This window comes from Phoca vitulina, unplaced genomic scaffold (assembly GCF_004348235.1).
Source record: "Phoca vitulina isolate PV1807 unplaced genomic scaffold, GSC_HSeal_1.0 scaffold16, whole genome shotgun sequence".
NCBI lineage: Eukaryota > Metazoa > Chordata > Mammalia > Carnivora > Phocidae > Phoca > Phoca vitulina.
Window position 1 is genome coordinate 32879758 of NW_022589719.1, and position 16005 is coordinate 32895762.

A 16005-nucleotide genomic window follows, 5' to 3' on the forward strand; every position below is an offset into this window, starting at 1 on the left:
CACCTTTGTTACATCTCCTGGACAGGCCTCTTCAAAGTGCCCGACCAAACTTCTACTCAACTGGGAAGTGCTACTTGCCCCACTTTCTCCTCCCACCTTCCTCAGCCTTTCACTTGCAGGTTTTAGTTGCTTAAAACTCACCTCTCCTCCATTAATAAAACCTGGACTGCTCAAATCCAATCACTGCTTCTTCACTGAAGGCTTTAATGGAAATGAAGGAGACTCACCACTCACCTCCTCCAAAAATCCTGCCCCAGTCTCGCCCACTTCTCCTTTCCCTGGCCTTAGTGTGTGGTCTGCCTGGATTTGTGGGCCTTTACGAACTTCCCAGAGGCCTCCTAGAGGCCATACCTCACCCACACTGGGCTCTCCACAAACATCTGTGGCACGCTGACTCGCTGGTTAGGTTCCTTCTTTTTCTCTCCCCAGTCTGCCAGCAGTCCTAGGGCAAGGATTAACCTCACGTCCCAAGTCTCTCAATGCCCAGTCTAAGGCTCCCAACATGGTAGGTGTGCGAAAGAATGCGATGGAGAGTTCCAGAGTCAGGATGAGGACCGGGCAAACAGAAGAGCTGTCGTTGAGAGTAACTACAAACGCCGAGCACAGCCACCCCCACCAGAAGTGTCTGCATCACAGGCAGGGGAAGGGTGGCACGGGCAACCAGGACTGCTGGCAGCGGAGAAGGCACAGCCTTCTTGGTAAAGACACTGGAGGCGCTAACTGCGATCTGGCAAACGCCGGCATCACCTGGAGCCTCAGCTTTCTCAGCTGCAGAATGGGGACAAGGAGCCCTGGCCTACTCTCTCTCTCACAAAATGAACATTTCGATTTTTAAGAGTTTCAAAGCTGCCGGGCAGCTAGGGACTTGGCCTCACCCCAGCATTTTGTGCGATGAGGAAAGAGCTCGCCAGAGGTGAAACAACTCACTCAAAAGTACACAAAACAAGTCCCGCTGGAAAGAACCTGCCGCGGCAGGTCCTCAAAGCCAGGGCTCCCGATTCCGTGCCCAGGAGGGCACTTCCAGAACCGCCCGCTGCTCCTCACCGCCCCCGGCCAGTGCACTTTGCAAACTGCTTCCAGCCCGAGAATAACGGGCTGAGTGCAGCCCCACCTGCTCCTCACAAAGCAGCCTCGGACCAATCACTGCTTGGCCTCTGAAACCAAGTGGAACCGAGATGCCCGACAGGGTTATTACTACGAGACTCCCTACAGCAGGCGGAGGGCAGGCACTCGGAACACGGAAAACCCTCGCCGTGCACGCCGCGGCTTTCTTCAGGGCTGAACAACCTCCAGTACGCTGGGGAAAGCTTGGGCTCGCGATTCTGACAGACTTGGGTTCGAACCCTCAGGGACCTCGCCCGAGGCATTTGGGGGCTCCGTGCGTCAGTTTCTCCATCCGCAAAATGGGCCGGAGGACAGGAATAAGGCCGCCGGCCGCCGCCAGGGACGCGGGGCGGACGAAGCCCGGCGGGGAGGCGGGCCGGGGTCCGGCTGAGGGGGCCCGGGAGCACGGTCCCCCGAGCGCGTGCGTGCGCGGGGAGGAGGGCGGGGGCGGGCCCGCGTCGGCCGGCCATCCCCGCGGGAGGGGGAGGGGAGGGGCGGCGCACGTCGCGTCGCGCACCGCCCGCCGCCGTCTCCTCCAGCCGTCACTCGTGCAGCCGGCACCGCCTTGGCGCGCACGACCCTTACATAAGCGTCCCCCGCGGCGGCGCTGGCGCACGCCCACCTGCTCCGACCCGCCGCGAGTAGAGGAAGGTGCGTAGCGCCGCCGGCACTCACCTCCTCGCCTCCGCCGCAAGTCGTCGCCACCGTCTCTACCGCCGCTACCTCCACTGACAGGGAACAGCTGCGGTCTCCGCGCAACCGAACTTGCTGCAGTCTTGGCCCCGCCTTACAGACTTATTATTGGCTCAGGTAGCCCATCCCCTCCTGTTATTGGGCAGTGACTCCCGTCACTCACCGCTCCCCCGCTCAGGGCTCCTCCCTACCCCCCGCCTACCCCTCTCGTTTAAGCCTTGGCGCCCCACGTCAGCCCCGCCCCTCGCGTCGCCGGCGGGTCCCTGGATTGGTGAGAAGGCTGGGAGAGCCCGCCCCTGGCGCACCACCGCCTACTCCCTTGTCTTTAGAGCCCCACGTGGGCCGCACCGCCGGGGCCTCCACCCGCAATAGGCGGAAGTAACTGGGCTCCGACGCGCTGTGATTGGCTGTCGGCGGGGGTGGGGACGTGCGATTCATTCACCCGAGTAGCACGTGTCTCCCAAAACCGCAAGCATAACAGATCGCACGGGGACTCAGAGACCCGGGCTGGACGCAAATGCACGGAGCCGACGGGGAAGAGGGCGGAGGAAAAGCGTTTGCGAAGGGCAGGAGGAAGGAGATGGCGGTTGTACCACACGGGTGTGCGTGATTGTGTCCCTTAGCTGTGGGGGTGGTGGTGATGGGCAGGAGTCCGTCTCTGTGTGACCTTGGACAAGCAACCTCATCGCTCTGAGCCTCAGTTTCTTAATCTGCAAATTGAGGCCCCTCGGGACCTAGAAGGTTTAGAAGGCTTGATTAAACAGAAAGCTTCATAAGCTGGGCTCTCTGCCAGCCAGGGGATATGGGAGTGACCAAAACCAAGCAAAATTTCTGCTTTACAGTGAGAGAAAAGACAGACAATAAACAAAACATAGGGTACATCAGATGGTAATGAGTGCATGGAGGAAAAATAACCTGCTTCCGGACAGTGAGGAGGATCAAGGACTATGAGAACATCTTGTTAACTAGAAATTGCTTATTGAGGGGCGCCTGGGTGGTTCAGTCGTTAAGCGTCTGCCTTTGGCTCAGGTCATGATCCCAGGGTCCTGGGATTGAAACCCCGCATTGAGCTCACTGCTCCGCAGGAAGCCCGGTTCTCCCTCTCCCACTACCCCCCTGCTTGTGTTCCCTCTCTCGCTGTGTCTCTCTGTCAAATATATAAAATCTTGAAAGAAAGAAAGAGAGAGAGAGAGAGAGAGAAGGAAGGAAGGAAGGATGGAAGGAAGGAAGGAGAAAGAAAGAAAGAAAGAAAAAGAAATTGCTTATTGTGCATGGAGAGATATTACAACTCCATTCTCTGTTGTGTCTGTTACATTCTCTGTCTCTTGTTTTCTCTCCAACTTTTTGTCCTTCCTTCCACCTATCTGGCTGAGCTTCACCGTGATAGGTCAGTCCAACACAGTTATTTTAGTAGCAGAACAAGGATTAAAATCCCAATTCTGCAGACCCACATAGTCATTCGATTAACAATTCATTTGATTGTGCCCTACTATAAGCCTAGTGCTATGCCAGGACACAGTGGTGAAAAGACCTACCCTGTGGCATCACATCATAGAGCTCACATTCTTTTTTTTTTTTTTTTTAAGATATTATTTATTTATTTGACAGAAAGAGAGATAGCGAGAGCAGGAACACAAGCAGGGGGAGTGGGAGAAGGAGAAGCAGGCCTCCCATGGAGCAGGGAGCCGATGCTGGGCTCCATCCCAGGACCCTGGGATCATGACCTGAGCCGAAGGCAGATGCTTAACGGCTGAGCCACCCAGGTGCCCCTAGAGCTCACATTCTATTAGATGTCTAGGTTCTAGGACTCTTTCTACGTCAGAACTTTATTTATGTCAGAAAGAATTAAAGCTGTGTGACCTTGGCCAGGGCCCCTCCCTCTCTGGATTGAATTTCCTCTTAAAAGCAGTTGGACTTGGGGCTCCTGGGTGGCTCAGTCGGTTAAGTGTCTGCCTTTGGCTCAGGTCAGGATCCTACAGTCCTGGGATCGAGCCCTGCTTCGGGCTCCCTGCTCAGTGGGGAGCCTGCTTCTCCCTCTCCCTTTGCCTGCAGCTTCCCCTGCTTGTGCTCTCTCTCTCTCTGTCAAACAAACAAATAAATAAATAAATAAGCGGTTGGACTTGATGGACACAGAGTCCCTATTACACTGTTGTTCCTATTACTTCTCTAGCATGCCTACCTTGTGATTTCAACATTTCCTGCCTGTATCTTATATCCCTTGCTGTGTATGTGTAAAATGTGGGCCCCGGTGTCCCTCAGGAAAGGCAAGGCCCTGCTCTAGGTCTGGCCATGCTGTAGGCGCTGTGACAGGTCAGCTCAGTCCTAGCTGGTTCCCTGTGAACCTGTGGGTCTGGAGCAAAGAGTGGGTGGCTCCAGCCAGCTTCAGGTGATTCCCGTGTCAACACCACCAGGTAGAGGTCTGAACAAAGAAACTATTGAGAACTAGAAACTGTGAACAAAAAAAAGTATGGATTTTGAACAGTTAGCTCAGGTACATAAATTATCTAGTTCAAGTTAGATTAGGAAACAAGACACCTCTCCATCGGGGCTCTGTCCTACCCCCAGGCTGAATTCCCCATGAGGACAAATTTAAAAGTGGTATTCCATCCCAGATAGAGAAAACCGCCCAGACAAAACCTGGGTGGAGAGCCTAATGTGACTTAGAGAAAGCATATCTCTGTGGGCTTCCCTACCACTCTGATGGAATCTCCTTGGGACAGGGTGTTTGCTAGATTCCTGAGCGCTACTCCATGGCTCTCACGCATATTGATCACCAACTCAGAGGTCTTAGAATGACCAGCAGAATACTACTTGGGTCCGTATCTGGGCAATGAGATCTCTGCATTGTATTGCTAGTTTAAGAAGCTCTCCAAATGGTTTTATTGTGGGTCAGTGTTGAGACCCACTAAGAGACCAAGAGAAGTTACTCTCTTGGCTTCCTGATAATAAGAGCCCCCCGCCCCGGGCTCTTTAAAAACAAAACAGATGGGGCACCTGGGCAGCTCAGTTGGTTAAGCGTCCAATTCTTGATTTTGGTTCAGGTCACCCTCTCAGGGTGGTGATTGTCCCTCTCCTTCTGCACCCCCCCCCCCCGGGCACATGCGCTCTCTCTCATCAACCGATCAAACAATAAAATCTTTAGAAAAACAAATAAAAACAAATTGCTTCTTAGTATCAATCACTTTCTGGAAAGTTCTTGGTTTGTGTTTGTCTTCTGTACTCCCATCCCTTTTCTCACATTTGAATGTTACTACTACAAGAGTTGAGTCTGCACACAGTAGATGCTTAATAAATAGTCAGCAAATGAAGGAATGGGAGTCATCAGCCCACACTTAATGGCTAAAACCCTGGGAGGGAATAGGACTGCCCCTGAGGCCGAGTGGAGTCCACCAATAGAGAGGGGAGTTCAGAGGGCACCACATTTAAGGGGAAGGGGAGAATTAAAGAGGGGGAGGGCACGGCCTGGTGGGAGGAGCAGATTCTGAGGAGGGAGGCATTTACAGTGCCCCAGACCAGGAAGGAGGAAGGGGTGGCATGAGAGACAATGAGGTACGGTCACTCTACGGCCGTTTAGAAAAAGGAGCTACTTGCCCCACACCCAAGCTGCTCCTAGACCAGAGGGGGAGATATACCTCAAAGCGTATGATTTCAAAAGTGTGGTGCTGTGCTAGAGATAATGGCCAGAGTGCTACGGGAGTCCAAAGAGGGGGTCTCTTACCCCATGAGAGGGGTGTGGAGGGCTTCCTGGAGGGGGCAATGCCTATGCTAAGTTGATAGATAGATTGATTGATTGATTGATAGGCAGGCAGAGATAAGTTGAGAGTTTATCAGGTAAATTTATTGGTAAAAGGAATCCCATACAAGGCCTAAACAAAGGCAGGGAGGCATGATAGGTTGGAGGCATAGAGGGGATCAGCGGGGACAGCCCCCCAACAAGTTCAGGAAGCACTGCCTGAGAGGGAGTTGTGGGGAGGCCCGAGAGCAGTTAGGACTGAGGAGGATAAGCAGAAGTACCCAGGTGGATCCCTTAAACTGTAACAGCCACCATGAACCCACCTCTCTCTGTTGACAGCTCAGAAGCCTCACTTTGCCCTGAGGACCTCACAAGGACAATCTAGATGCCCCAGATCCCCTGTCCTGGGAGACAAAAGAAAATCACTTTTTAAAAACAATTAACCAAATTCTGGCAGCTGGAACCTCAGATAGTTTGGCTGCTGGTGAGACCTCAGGGTTAAATCCTTCATGATGGAAAGAGGAGGCAAGAAGAATGGACAAAACCTGTCCCTTTTACTGGCTGGAGTTGTGTCTTCTATTCTTCGAAGCAGCCCAGAACCCCCGGGGTGTGTGATGGGGGTGGAGGTGGTTCAAGATCTGTTCTCCTCCCAGCAGGTCCTCAAGGGTCCAGGCTGCCCCACCTATATATAAACTCCGTTAACCCATGCTGTACCGTGTGACAATGAGGAAAAGATTCTCCTCTGGCAGCATGCTGGTGCTGAGGCCCTTCTTAGGGCAGTAGAGTCATGCCGGCATGTGACTGAGCTGGCAAAGCATGGGCTGGATTGCAGTCCCAGCTCGCCTAGAGTGTTTGTGCAGTGTGGAAACTGAACAGCTGTATGAAGCTGTCCTGTACCCTTGCCAGGGCCACCCGAATACTGTTTTGGGGTTTGGGGAACCTAAATCCCAATGCCTCCCCTACTACGGTCTCCAGGCTTATTAGTTAATGCCATAAACCTCCTACCCCCAGGGACCCACCCTATTTTTTTGGCCTCCTCCCACTCTGGTTGTTCAGTCCGCAGGGCCTATGGAGCCCATGACATCATGGGATCTCTCCAAAATGGTCAGACTTTCCACTTGCAAAGGTGGGCCTTGATCTAGCAAATCCCAGCCCCCGAGCACTTCAGGCCCATACCAAGGCTGCTCACAGGTTGCTGAAAGGCTGAGGCAGATGAGGGTAAAATCCTCCCCCTCCCCACCCCGAGCCACAGCTCCTCGGGTTCTCACACTGAGGCTCAGAGAAAGGAAATGACTTCCCTCTGGATCATACAGCTAGTCAGAGGCAGAGCCAGGACTGGACCTCCAGTCCCCTGATCCCCAGGCTGTGGTCTTTTTGCTCCAACGGTTGCCTTGGGGGAAAAGAGAAGGCAAGAATGTGCAGAATTCAGATTTCAAAGGCAGGGCTTTGATTTGAAATCTGAGTCCTAAAATCACAGTCCTCAGAGGCAGAAGGGCCTTGAGCAATTATGTTTCCAAGATTTCCCACAAGATATAGATCACCTGGGGCATGATTGTATAGACAGCTTCTCAGGCCCCTATCGGGACCTGTCCATGCAGGGGGCTTGTGATGGGGACCAGCAACTGGTGTTTTGTTTTTGTTTTTGTTTTTTTAAGGTTTTATTTATTTATTTGACACAGAGAGAGAGACAGTGAGAGAGGGAACACAAGCAGGGGGAGTGGGAGAGGGAGAAGCAGGCTTCCCGCCGAGCAGGGAGCCCGATGTGGGGCTCGATCCCAGGACCCTGGGATCATGACCTGAGCCGAAGGCAGACGCTTAACGACTGAGCCACCCAGGCGCCCCCGCAACTGGTGTTTTTTAACAAGGAAAGTTTGGGACACTCCAGCTAGACCCACTCATTTTTTTTTTTAAGATTTTATTTATTTATTTATTTGCCAGACACAGAGAGAGAGAGAGCCCAGCAGGGTAGGCAGCAGGAAGAGAAGCAGGCTCTTTGCCCAGCAAGGAACCCGATGTGGAACTCAATCCCAGAACTCTGGGATCATGACCTGAGCTGAAGGCAGACGCTTAACTGACTGAGCCACCCAGGCATCCCTAGACCCACTCATTTTACAGATGAGGAAATAGGCTCACACAGGAGAAGGGACAGGCTCACCATCAATAGTCATCAGGTCCTGCGTATTAGAAAAACTGCAAGAGCACCTATATTATGAGCTCCAGGACCCTACACGAATTGATCCCAATTGCTTGTATGTAATGTAGAAATAATCCTCCCCTGCTTCCTTGGGACTACATATAGGAAGCCCTAAGCACAACACCTGGCAGAGAATGGGTGCTCAGAACATGGGAGCTTTCATAATCAATAGCATTATTATAATTTATCATTCCTTTTGTTTGATTTCTCCAAATGATAATGTGGCCAAAGTCTGGCATCGAACCTGATAGCCTGGCATTCTAGCCTCCTGTGGAGAAATGACAACCACAACCATGAACACATCTGATACCATTATTCCGAAGTAGAACTAGTTCCCCCCAAATGTACTGTATTATAAGAGTTGCTCGGGCAAAGAGATGAATTATCAGTTGAAACATACACAGACAATTTTAAATTAAATATGTATGTCTGCACAGCCCCTCGCCATACTTCTGGCGGGCAACATATTTTTAAGGAAAATTCTAGGGGCATTAACCATTTGGTTCATAGTTCTGTCTGATCATCCTGTAGGGTGTATGAAGACCCAGGCCCAACCCACAAAGGGTGGTCACACATTTGCTAAGGCCTCTGTTTGTTGGCCTGATGCTGCAGTGATGAATTTAAGACCCACTATTCACTGTGTGTCCTTAGCAAGTTGCTTCACCTCTCTGGGCTTCTGTTATTTCATCTGAAAAATGGGGCTAATTTCCAGAGTAGTGTGAGGATGAAATGTAAGCACAGAGGTAAGGCTCCTGGAACAGAGGCCACACTCCATCTCCATCTCCAAGCCTCCCTAGAAATTGAGCTCCATCTGCCTTTCCAGATTCTTCTCCCACCCAGGGGTAACCCTGTGTGTTCCCAGGCTCTGGTCACCTGTAGGATCTCACCCCCATCTCGACTGCACCAATCCTTCCTGCTCTAGAGGCTGAGCTCCAACACCACCTCCTCCTGGCAGCCCGCCCAGATTCTCCCTACCCCCAAACCAAATGTGGTATACCATTCTCTTTCCTCCACTCTCAGCATTTGGTGTCTGTTTTAAGGTGCCTTCCTTTATGTATATGAGAATCCCTCCTTTTCTGGGGGCAGAGATTCTACCCTGTTCCCCTTGGCCTTACTCCTAGGTATCATCAAAAAAAAAAAAAATTCTTGCCCAAAGTGTGTAGATGTAGATTAATTTCATTGGCTCGCTAATAAGAATATCTGGGTGGCCTGCCCCCATTTGCAGCCTTTCTGTATATCTAAGTCGCAGAAACCACTTTAGGAAAGAGATACCATGTGTTTCATTAATTTCACGGCACGCCATTTCCCCCCCATTTTAACCTCTCTGAAATGGACTGTATCTTCCAATTAATGGGCAATGAGTACTTTTTTAAAAAAATATTTATTTATTTGAGAGAGAGAGAGAGCACAAGTTGGTGGGGGGGGGGGGAGTGACCTGAGCCTAAGGCAGACACTTAACTGACTGAGCCACCCAGGCACCCCGAATATTCTTTTTTTTTTTTTTAAGATTTTTATTTATTCTATTTGACAGGGAGAAGCAGCAGAGGGAGAGGGAGAAGCAGGCTCCCCCCTGAGCAGGGAGCCCGATGCGGGACTCGATCCCAGGACCCTGGGACCATGACCTGAGCCGAAGGCAGACACTTAACCAACTGAGCCACCCAGGCGCCCCTCAAGTATTCTTTGTTAATGATGTGTGAATTAATGCTACCTTTCCATCAACACCACCTTAGGTTTGATGAAATAAGGTATTTTCCCCACGTTGTAGCTGAGAAATTATAGGCACACGAGGGTAAGCCACTCATTCAAAGCACAGAGCTCTCACATAGAAGCACCAGGCTCTAAACTCGGGCAGCATGATGGTTTAAATACAAATCTGGGGCACCTGGGTGGCTCAGTTGTTTAAGCGTCCAACTCTTGATTTCGGCTTGGATTATGATCTCAGGGTCTTGGGACGGAGTCCTCCGTGCTCAATGGGGAGTCTGCTTGGGGATTTATCTCCCTCTGCCCCTCCCCCTGCTCATGCTTGCTTGGGCATGTGCATGCAAACACACACACACACACACTCTCAAGTAAACAAATAAATATTTTTAAAATAATAAATAAGAAATTTTAAAAAATAACAAGGGGTGCCTGGGTGGCTCAGTCAGTTAAGCATCTGCCTTCGGCTCAGGTCATGATCCCAGGGTCCTGGGATGGAGCCCCACATCGGACCCCCTGCTTAGTGGGGAGTCTGCTTCACCCTCTCCCTGTGCACCACCTCCTGCTTGTTCTCTCTCTCAAATAAATAAATAAAATCTTAAAAAATAATAATAATAATAATTAAAAAATCCTGGTCTGTGGGTAAGCACCTCCGTGATGACCCCCAATGATCCCACCTCCTGGTGTTCAAGCCCTGTGGGGATCTCTCCCTGGAGTGGGGACTAGACCTGGTGACTCCCTTAGAAGGAACAGAAAACGGCAAAAGCAATGGGAGGTCACTTCTGAGACTGAGTTCCCTGAAGACTCTGGCTTCTGCCTGCCCACCATCTCTTGCCCTCTCACTTGCTGGCTCCATCTGAAGGCAGCTGCCATGGTGTGAGCTGCCCTTGGGAGAGGCCCATGTGGCAACAGCCAACAACCAACAAGAAACTGAGGCTCTCCACCTGCAAGGAACTGAGTCCTACCAACAGCCATCCGAGTGACCTTAGAAGCAGATTCCCCCCACCTGAAGCTTGTGATGGCTGCAGGCCCCTGATTGGAGCCTGTGAGGGACTTTGAACCAGAGGCCCCGCTCGGCCAGGCCTGGATTCCTGCCCCACGGAAACTGTAAGGTGGTACATGAATGTTGCCTTAAGCCACTAAGTTTTGGGGTAATTTTTTTAGCCGGCAATAGACAATGAATAGTCTCCAATATTTAAGACAGAGTATTTACTACGTTGTGTTCTGGGAACACAGAGATGAAAAGCCTTCAAGAGACACCTAGTGTCGGGGGGCGGAGGGGAGGCATACATGTGTGACTGTGATGAAGGGTAATTGGGAGGCAGGCAGGCAGGGACTGGAAGGCAGGCAGGCAGGGACAAGCCCCCCCCCCCCCAACCTCCACCCTAAGAGGAAACCACCCTTAAAAGGATTTTACACTGCCCTGGAAGGAGCCCTCCACCCTTTCCCATATGATAGATAGGTGACAAAAACCTGATTGGATGACAGGTGCAGGGAGGGTTCATCCGATGAAAATAGCCCGCCAACAAGCCCGTAAAAACCCCTAGACTTAGAAACTCCGGGGGCAACCCCTTCGGGTCCCCTCCCTCCTTAGGAGCTTTGTACTATCACTTTTGCTATCACTCAATAAACCTTTGCTGCCCACCACTCTGTCTGGTCTACCTCTTCATTCTTCAAAGTGGCGTGACCAAGAACCGCGGGCACCAACGGAGAAAAAAAACATCCTGCAACAATTGCTGTGTTTAAACTGTGTTTATGGGGGTGGGACTGGAGGGGGGCTGCCTCCCTCACCCGTGCAGAGGGGACTTCAGGGGAGGTTATCACCGAGCACAGCAGCTTCTGGAGAAGGCAAGAGCTTCCCAGCTGACCAAGGCAAGGAGGCCGCAAGGGAGGGAAGGAAGAGAACACACATCTCCTTGTCCTCCGTGGATCTGGGAAGTTGTAAGATTACACACTTGGCGGGAGGGAATCGGGCAACTATATGCTTGACGCAAGAGTCAGTGATTCACCCCAGCACGTCCCAGAAGTCTGAGTCAGCAAACTCTTCCCAGACCAGGTTTCAGTGAGTGTGGGTTTGAGCCCACTGTGCGGGGGCGAAGATGCTGACGCCCTCAGGCGCTGCTGCCTTTCAGCCAGGACCAGGGTTGGCCTGTGGGTTGGACATTAGAGGTGTGGTCACGGTTGGCGTGAAGAGGCCCACCTGCAGGTCACAGTCCAACTTCGGGACAGGCTGGGGCAGAGGATCAGGCCCTTCTTCTCCATGCTCCTCTTCACACCGGCCCTGCCTTAGCTTCTCTGGCTGGGAGATGAGCCTGGAGGATATGACAAGACCCTTCACCCAGGGAAGCCCTAGCAACCCCGAGAGAGAGAGGAAAGAGAGCCAGGCCAGGCCTAGGGAGAGGTCAGGGATGAGCCGAGAGTTGCAGCCCGCATGTCCCTGACCCCAGACAGGGGTCACAGAGGACGACGCCCGGCCCTGGGTCCTACCTCAGCCACCAGAGCAGGGGAGTACAGTGGTCCGCAGCATGGGTTCTGACCAAGGAGCGAGTCCCAGCTCCGCCACTTACTGGACATGCCCTCATGCCAAGTGCTTCATCTCTGAGCCTCTGTTTCCCCATCTAGAAAATGGGGATGACAATGCCCACCTCATAGGACTATCATGAGGTTGAAAGAGCTGCTGCTGACCGTCTTGCCCTTCCACATTCATGATTTCATTGGATTTTCGCAGCGACCCGTTTTGTGGCTGACAAGACTGAGCAAGAAGGGGAAGGGATTCGTCTCAGCTAATGAATAATGTCCAGTTGCAGTAAAATATCCAGAAACGTAAAATTTAGCCATGTAGCCATTTTTATGTGTAATTCAGTAGCATTAACACATATTCACGGTGTTGTTCAACCAATCTCCGGAACGTTGTCATCTTGTAGGACTGAAGCGCTATGGCCGTTCCTCCCCAGCCCCTCAACCACCGCGCTACCTTCTGTCTCTGTGAGTCTGACTATTCTAGGCTGCAGCCGTCCTGTTTCTTTCTTTCTTTTTTAATTTAACAAAGTTTTCTTTTTCAGGATGTACCGTTGCTGGGATCTGTGAGTGCATCCTCACCAGCAGCGGGGGCATCTCCACTCTTGGTGTTACTGGTGTAAATGACTCGAGCTCTGGGCTTTGAAACTAGTTTAATAAGTCCTTTACTAAGGAGATCCTGAAGGGCTGCCCTGGCCAGGGGACCTCAAATCTTCTCTCAGAGACAACAGCTGGGGTTCTACGCTTAGAGAACTTTTTTTTTTTTTTTAGATTTTATTTATTTATTAGAGAGAGGGGGAACAAACAGGGGAAGCAGCAGGCAGAGGGAGAGGGAGAAGCAGGCTCCCCACTGAGCAGGGAGCCCGATGTGGGGCTTGATCCCAGGACCCCAGGATCACGACCTGAGCCGAAGGCAGATGCCCAACCATCTGAGCCACCCAGGCGCCCCTACGCTTAGAGAACTTAAAGAGTTTGTCATATGTAGCTTTGTTGCACAAGACCAGGTCATTGAGCGTGCCCCGAACCATGCCTTTGGACCGTTTCTTTTTGGCCTTGCCCCCAGATCTGCTCACTAGGTCTTTGTCTTTCTTGGCTGACTTTCCTGCATCTTTCTTCTTCTTGTCCTTGGGAGGCATTGTGAAGCTCGGAGATCAGCGGCCACACTTACAGCCTCACTAAGATGTCGGACAAAAAATGGAGCTGTCCTGTTTCTTAAAGGCCCATCTCTGTTTTGCTGTTGAGCCATCTGTTCTCGGTGTCAACAGAATGAATTTGGATATCCTGGGCTGCAGGAGTTCAGGGGAGGCCAAGTGCTTCAGGGGTAGGGAGATCAGGGAAGGCTGCCTGGAAGAGGAGAAGGAGCAGGAGGAAGAGACCTGTACCCCTTGCCCTAGAAGGTAGAGAGAGGCAGTGGTGACGCTGACTCAAGGATGCTTGTCCCCCGTGGCCTGCCCTTTGGTTTACGATGGCCACCTCAGCCGTACCAACCTTTGCCCCCAAGTAAGTTCCCATCACATGCGTGGAGACTCCAGGCCATCTCAGAAGCCACTGGCTTGCTGAGGACCTGTAGCAGTCCTGTGCTCGCAGCCTCGAGAACCATGGGGACAGGCCCACGCAGCCAGTCCCTGCGAGGACCACGGCCCACCTACGGCAAACTCCAGGAGCCCTGGGGAAAGCCTCTAGAGAGCCGACTGCGCCGGGCGCTGAGCCTCAGACAGGGGCATGAGGAGTCCAGGCCCTCAATCGGAGGCCCAGAAAGGCTGGACATGCCTGGTCAGGAGTGGCTGCCAGGGGGCCCGGAGGACACGGAGCAGCTGATCCAAGCCCAGCGAGGAGACAGCCAGTGGTGGCTGAAGCAGTGTCAACAGGTTTGGCTGAAGGTTGATGGATGGACGGGGGAGGATGGGCACTCCACAGAGAGGGACCCATGGCTGCAAAGGCTCAGAGGTAGAAACTTATGGGGCCAAGGACCAAGAAGACAGCAGAGCTGTCTGGAGACGGGTCTGGAAAGAGAGGTATCCAGGCACCATATTTGCGAGGGCCCGAAAGGCATTTGGGATTTACCCCACAGGCACTGGGGAGTCACGGAAAGCTTTAGAGCGGGCTGGTGATGTGGCCAGAGCTGTTTTAAAATGATTCATCTGGCAATGTGTTGGATGGGTGGATTTCGCTGGAGGCAAGGAGATCAGCCAATAAAACTCCCCCGGCGTTACATCTTGTGTTCCTCTGCCCCAGGAAAGGGGGCATCCTGACCCCCTTGGTGGGAGCTGCTGGCTCCTGGCCGGGCCTCCTTATTCTAGGAGAAAAGGGGCTCCTGTCTCTGGGGTCTACCACCACCTCGTGGCTATGGCTGGAACAACACTGAAGCCCACCGCACGGTTGTGAGATCAGGACCCTGATCTCCCCCCTCCCCTGTCTTCCAGCAGGTGAGGAGAAGGTGGAAGAGCTTTGTCTCCAGCTTCCCTGGTGTGACCCTGAGCCGGCCGGCCTCCCCACAGCCCCCTCTGGGCACCACCAGCTAAGGATGTTGGAAGTGGTGTTGGCCCCTGCTGCACCCAGATGGGCTGGCCATGCCTGCTGACCTACCTCTTCACGGCCCCCTGGACACCCCTGCGTGGACTGCTCCTGCATTCCTTACATGGTGCGCCGAGACCTCTGCCACCAGCTCACCTGAGGGTCCTGTGATTGCCCCTCGGCCCTGGTCCTCCACTCCAAGGCTGGCTCGCCACAAAGACCCCAAAAGGGCTGAGAAGAAGGGGGCTCAGTTCTGTTTCCTGGTGGATTCTGCCCTCTGGGCATGGGGGCACCCCTGGACGGTGACATGTGTGAGGGCCTTAGAAACCTGCCTAGAAGTAAGGGTATCGACAGCATGGGCCCCACACAAGACCAGTCATGAACTTCCAGGACAGAGCTCAGTGAAGCCGGACCCATGGCTGAGGGGCTCTTGCACATTGCCTGCCCACCACCCCCCTGCCATGCCCCACCTGTCAGCAGCTAGTGGTGGGCAAGGCTTGGGTCTCCCTCCCTGACAGCGAGCCCCCCCAGGGGCAAGGACTGAGTCAGGGAGGTCGTCAGTACCAGAGCTCTGTGGGGACAGGCCCAGGCCTGTGTATGGTCACTTGTAGCCTCACAGTGTCCCAGTGAAGGAAGCAGGGGAAGCCTTCCCTCCCTGTGTGACAGAGGTGGAAACTGAGGCCCAGAGCGAGGAAGGAATTACTGTCTTTGGGACCCCTGACCCCACCCCCACCCAGCTCCCAACCTTCGGGCTGAACACAGGAATAAAGATTGCTGAGCTGAAGTAAACTATTTGCCTAGTGATTAACTTGCTTCGGGGGGGTGAGGGTGGGGGTGAGGGGTAGGCTTGGCTCAGAATTTGCCAGAATGGTGGAGCAGGGGCACCAGGGGCAGGTCCCCCATGGGTCCCCAGGAGGCTGGGTCTTTCCTGCCACTTCTCTTGACCTCACTCCCCAGAGGAATTGCCACCTCCCCTGTGCTGACCTCCAGCCAGCTTTGGGGGACTTGCTTTACCTTTGTGCTCACTCGGAGGCAGGGCTCACTCACTCTGAGGCCCAGAAAGAGCAAGGGGCTCGTCCAAGTCCACACAGAAGGGAGGGTCTTACCCCAAAGAGCCTGAGCTCTTTAAGAGATGCTGGTACTTCTTGTGGGGTCCCTGAGGCTCTCTTGGCTCAAGCAGACCCAAGGTCAAAGGTGAGGGGGCAGCTGCAAGCATCCTAGTGCAAGGTCTGTCCTGGGATGGTGGGGAGACCTGAGGGTCCAACCAGACAGAAAGGGGGGTTCCCTGTTTCCACAGAGCCCAGACCGTGGCAGGGCCACTGAGGAACAAGAGGGCTCCTGGGGAAATCTTGCCTCAGACAAGCCACTGAGATCAGAGACGGAGGTGACTGGCTTGGAAGCTGGACTCTGGGAGCTGACCAGAAGCTTCCAGCCCAACTAGTCACAAACTTTATTTTTTTTATTATTTTTATTTTATTTATTTTTTTTAATTTTTTTATTGTTATGTTAATCCCCATACATTACATCATTAGTTTTAGATATAGTGTTCCAT

General features: G+C 52.8%; 2 protein-coding genes and 1 pseudogene across 4 annotated transcripts in view; 1 reads left to right on the top strand and 2 right to left on the bottom strand.

Moving 5' to 3' along the window:
- PC (pyruvate carboxylase) overlaps nucleotides 1-2105 on the bottom strand; it is a 98705-nt gene extending 96600 nt beyond the window's left edge. For 2 of the 3 annotated variants that reach the window (XM_032414477.1, XM_032414479.1), the window contains exon 1: nucleotides 1780-2105. The gene's annotated coding sequence lies outside the window, so the exon portion shown is untranslated. The remainder of the gene's footprint in view (nucleotides 1-1779) is intronic. The other variant, XM_032414480.1, reaches the window with a different exon arrangement.
- Nucleotides 2106-12480: 10375 nt separating this feature from the next.
- Nucleotides 12481-13075, bottom strand: LOC116638724 (annotated as a pseudogene).
- A 158-nt stretch (nucleotides 13076-13233) lies between these two features.
- On the top strand, nucleotides 13234-14967 carry CUNH11orf86 (chromosome unknown C11orf86 homolog). The gene is made up of 2 exons (XM_032413823.1): nucleotides 13234-13807; nucleotides 14363-14967. Exons 1-2 carry the CDS (start codon nucleotides 13370-13372, stop codon nucleotides 14459-14461), a joined length of 537 nt encoding a protein of 178 aa, XP_032269714.1. The 5' UTR covers nucleotides 13234-13369; the 3' UTR covers nucleotides 14462-14967.
- The last annotated feature ends 1038 nt before the right edge of the window (nucleotides 14968-16005 follow it).

Coding starts and splice junctions, on each gene's coding strand:
- CUNH11orf86 (XM_032413823.1), top strand. CDS start 13,370: ATGCTTGTCCCCCGTGGCCTGCCCTTTGGTTTACGATGGCCACCTCAG. Junction 13,808..14,362: donor GGCTGAAGCAGTGTCAACAG/GTTTGGCTGAAG, acceptor CCTGTCTTCCAG/CAGGTGAGGAGAAGGTGGAA.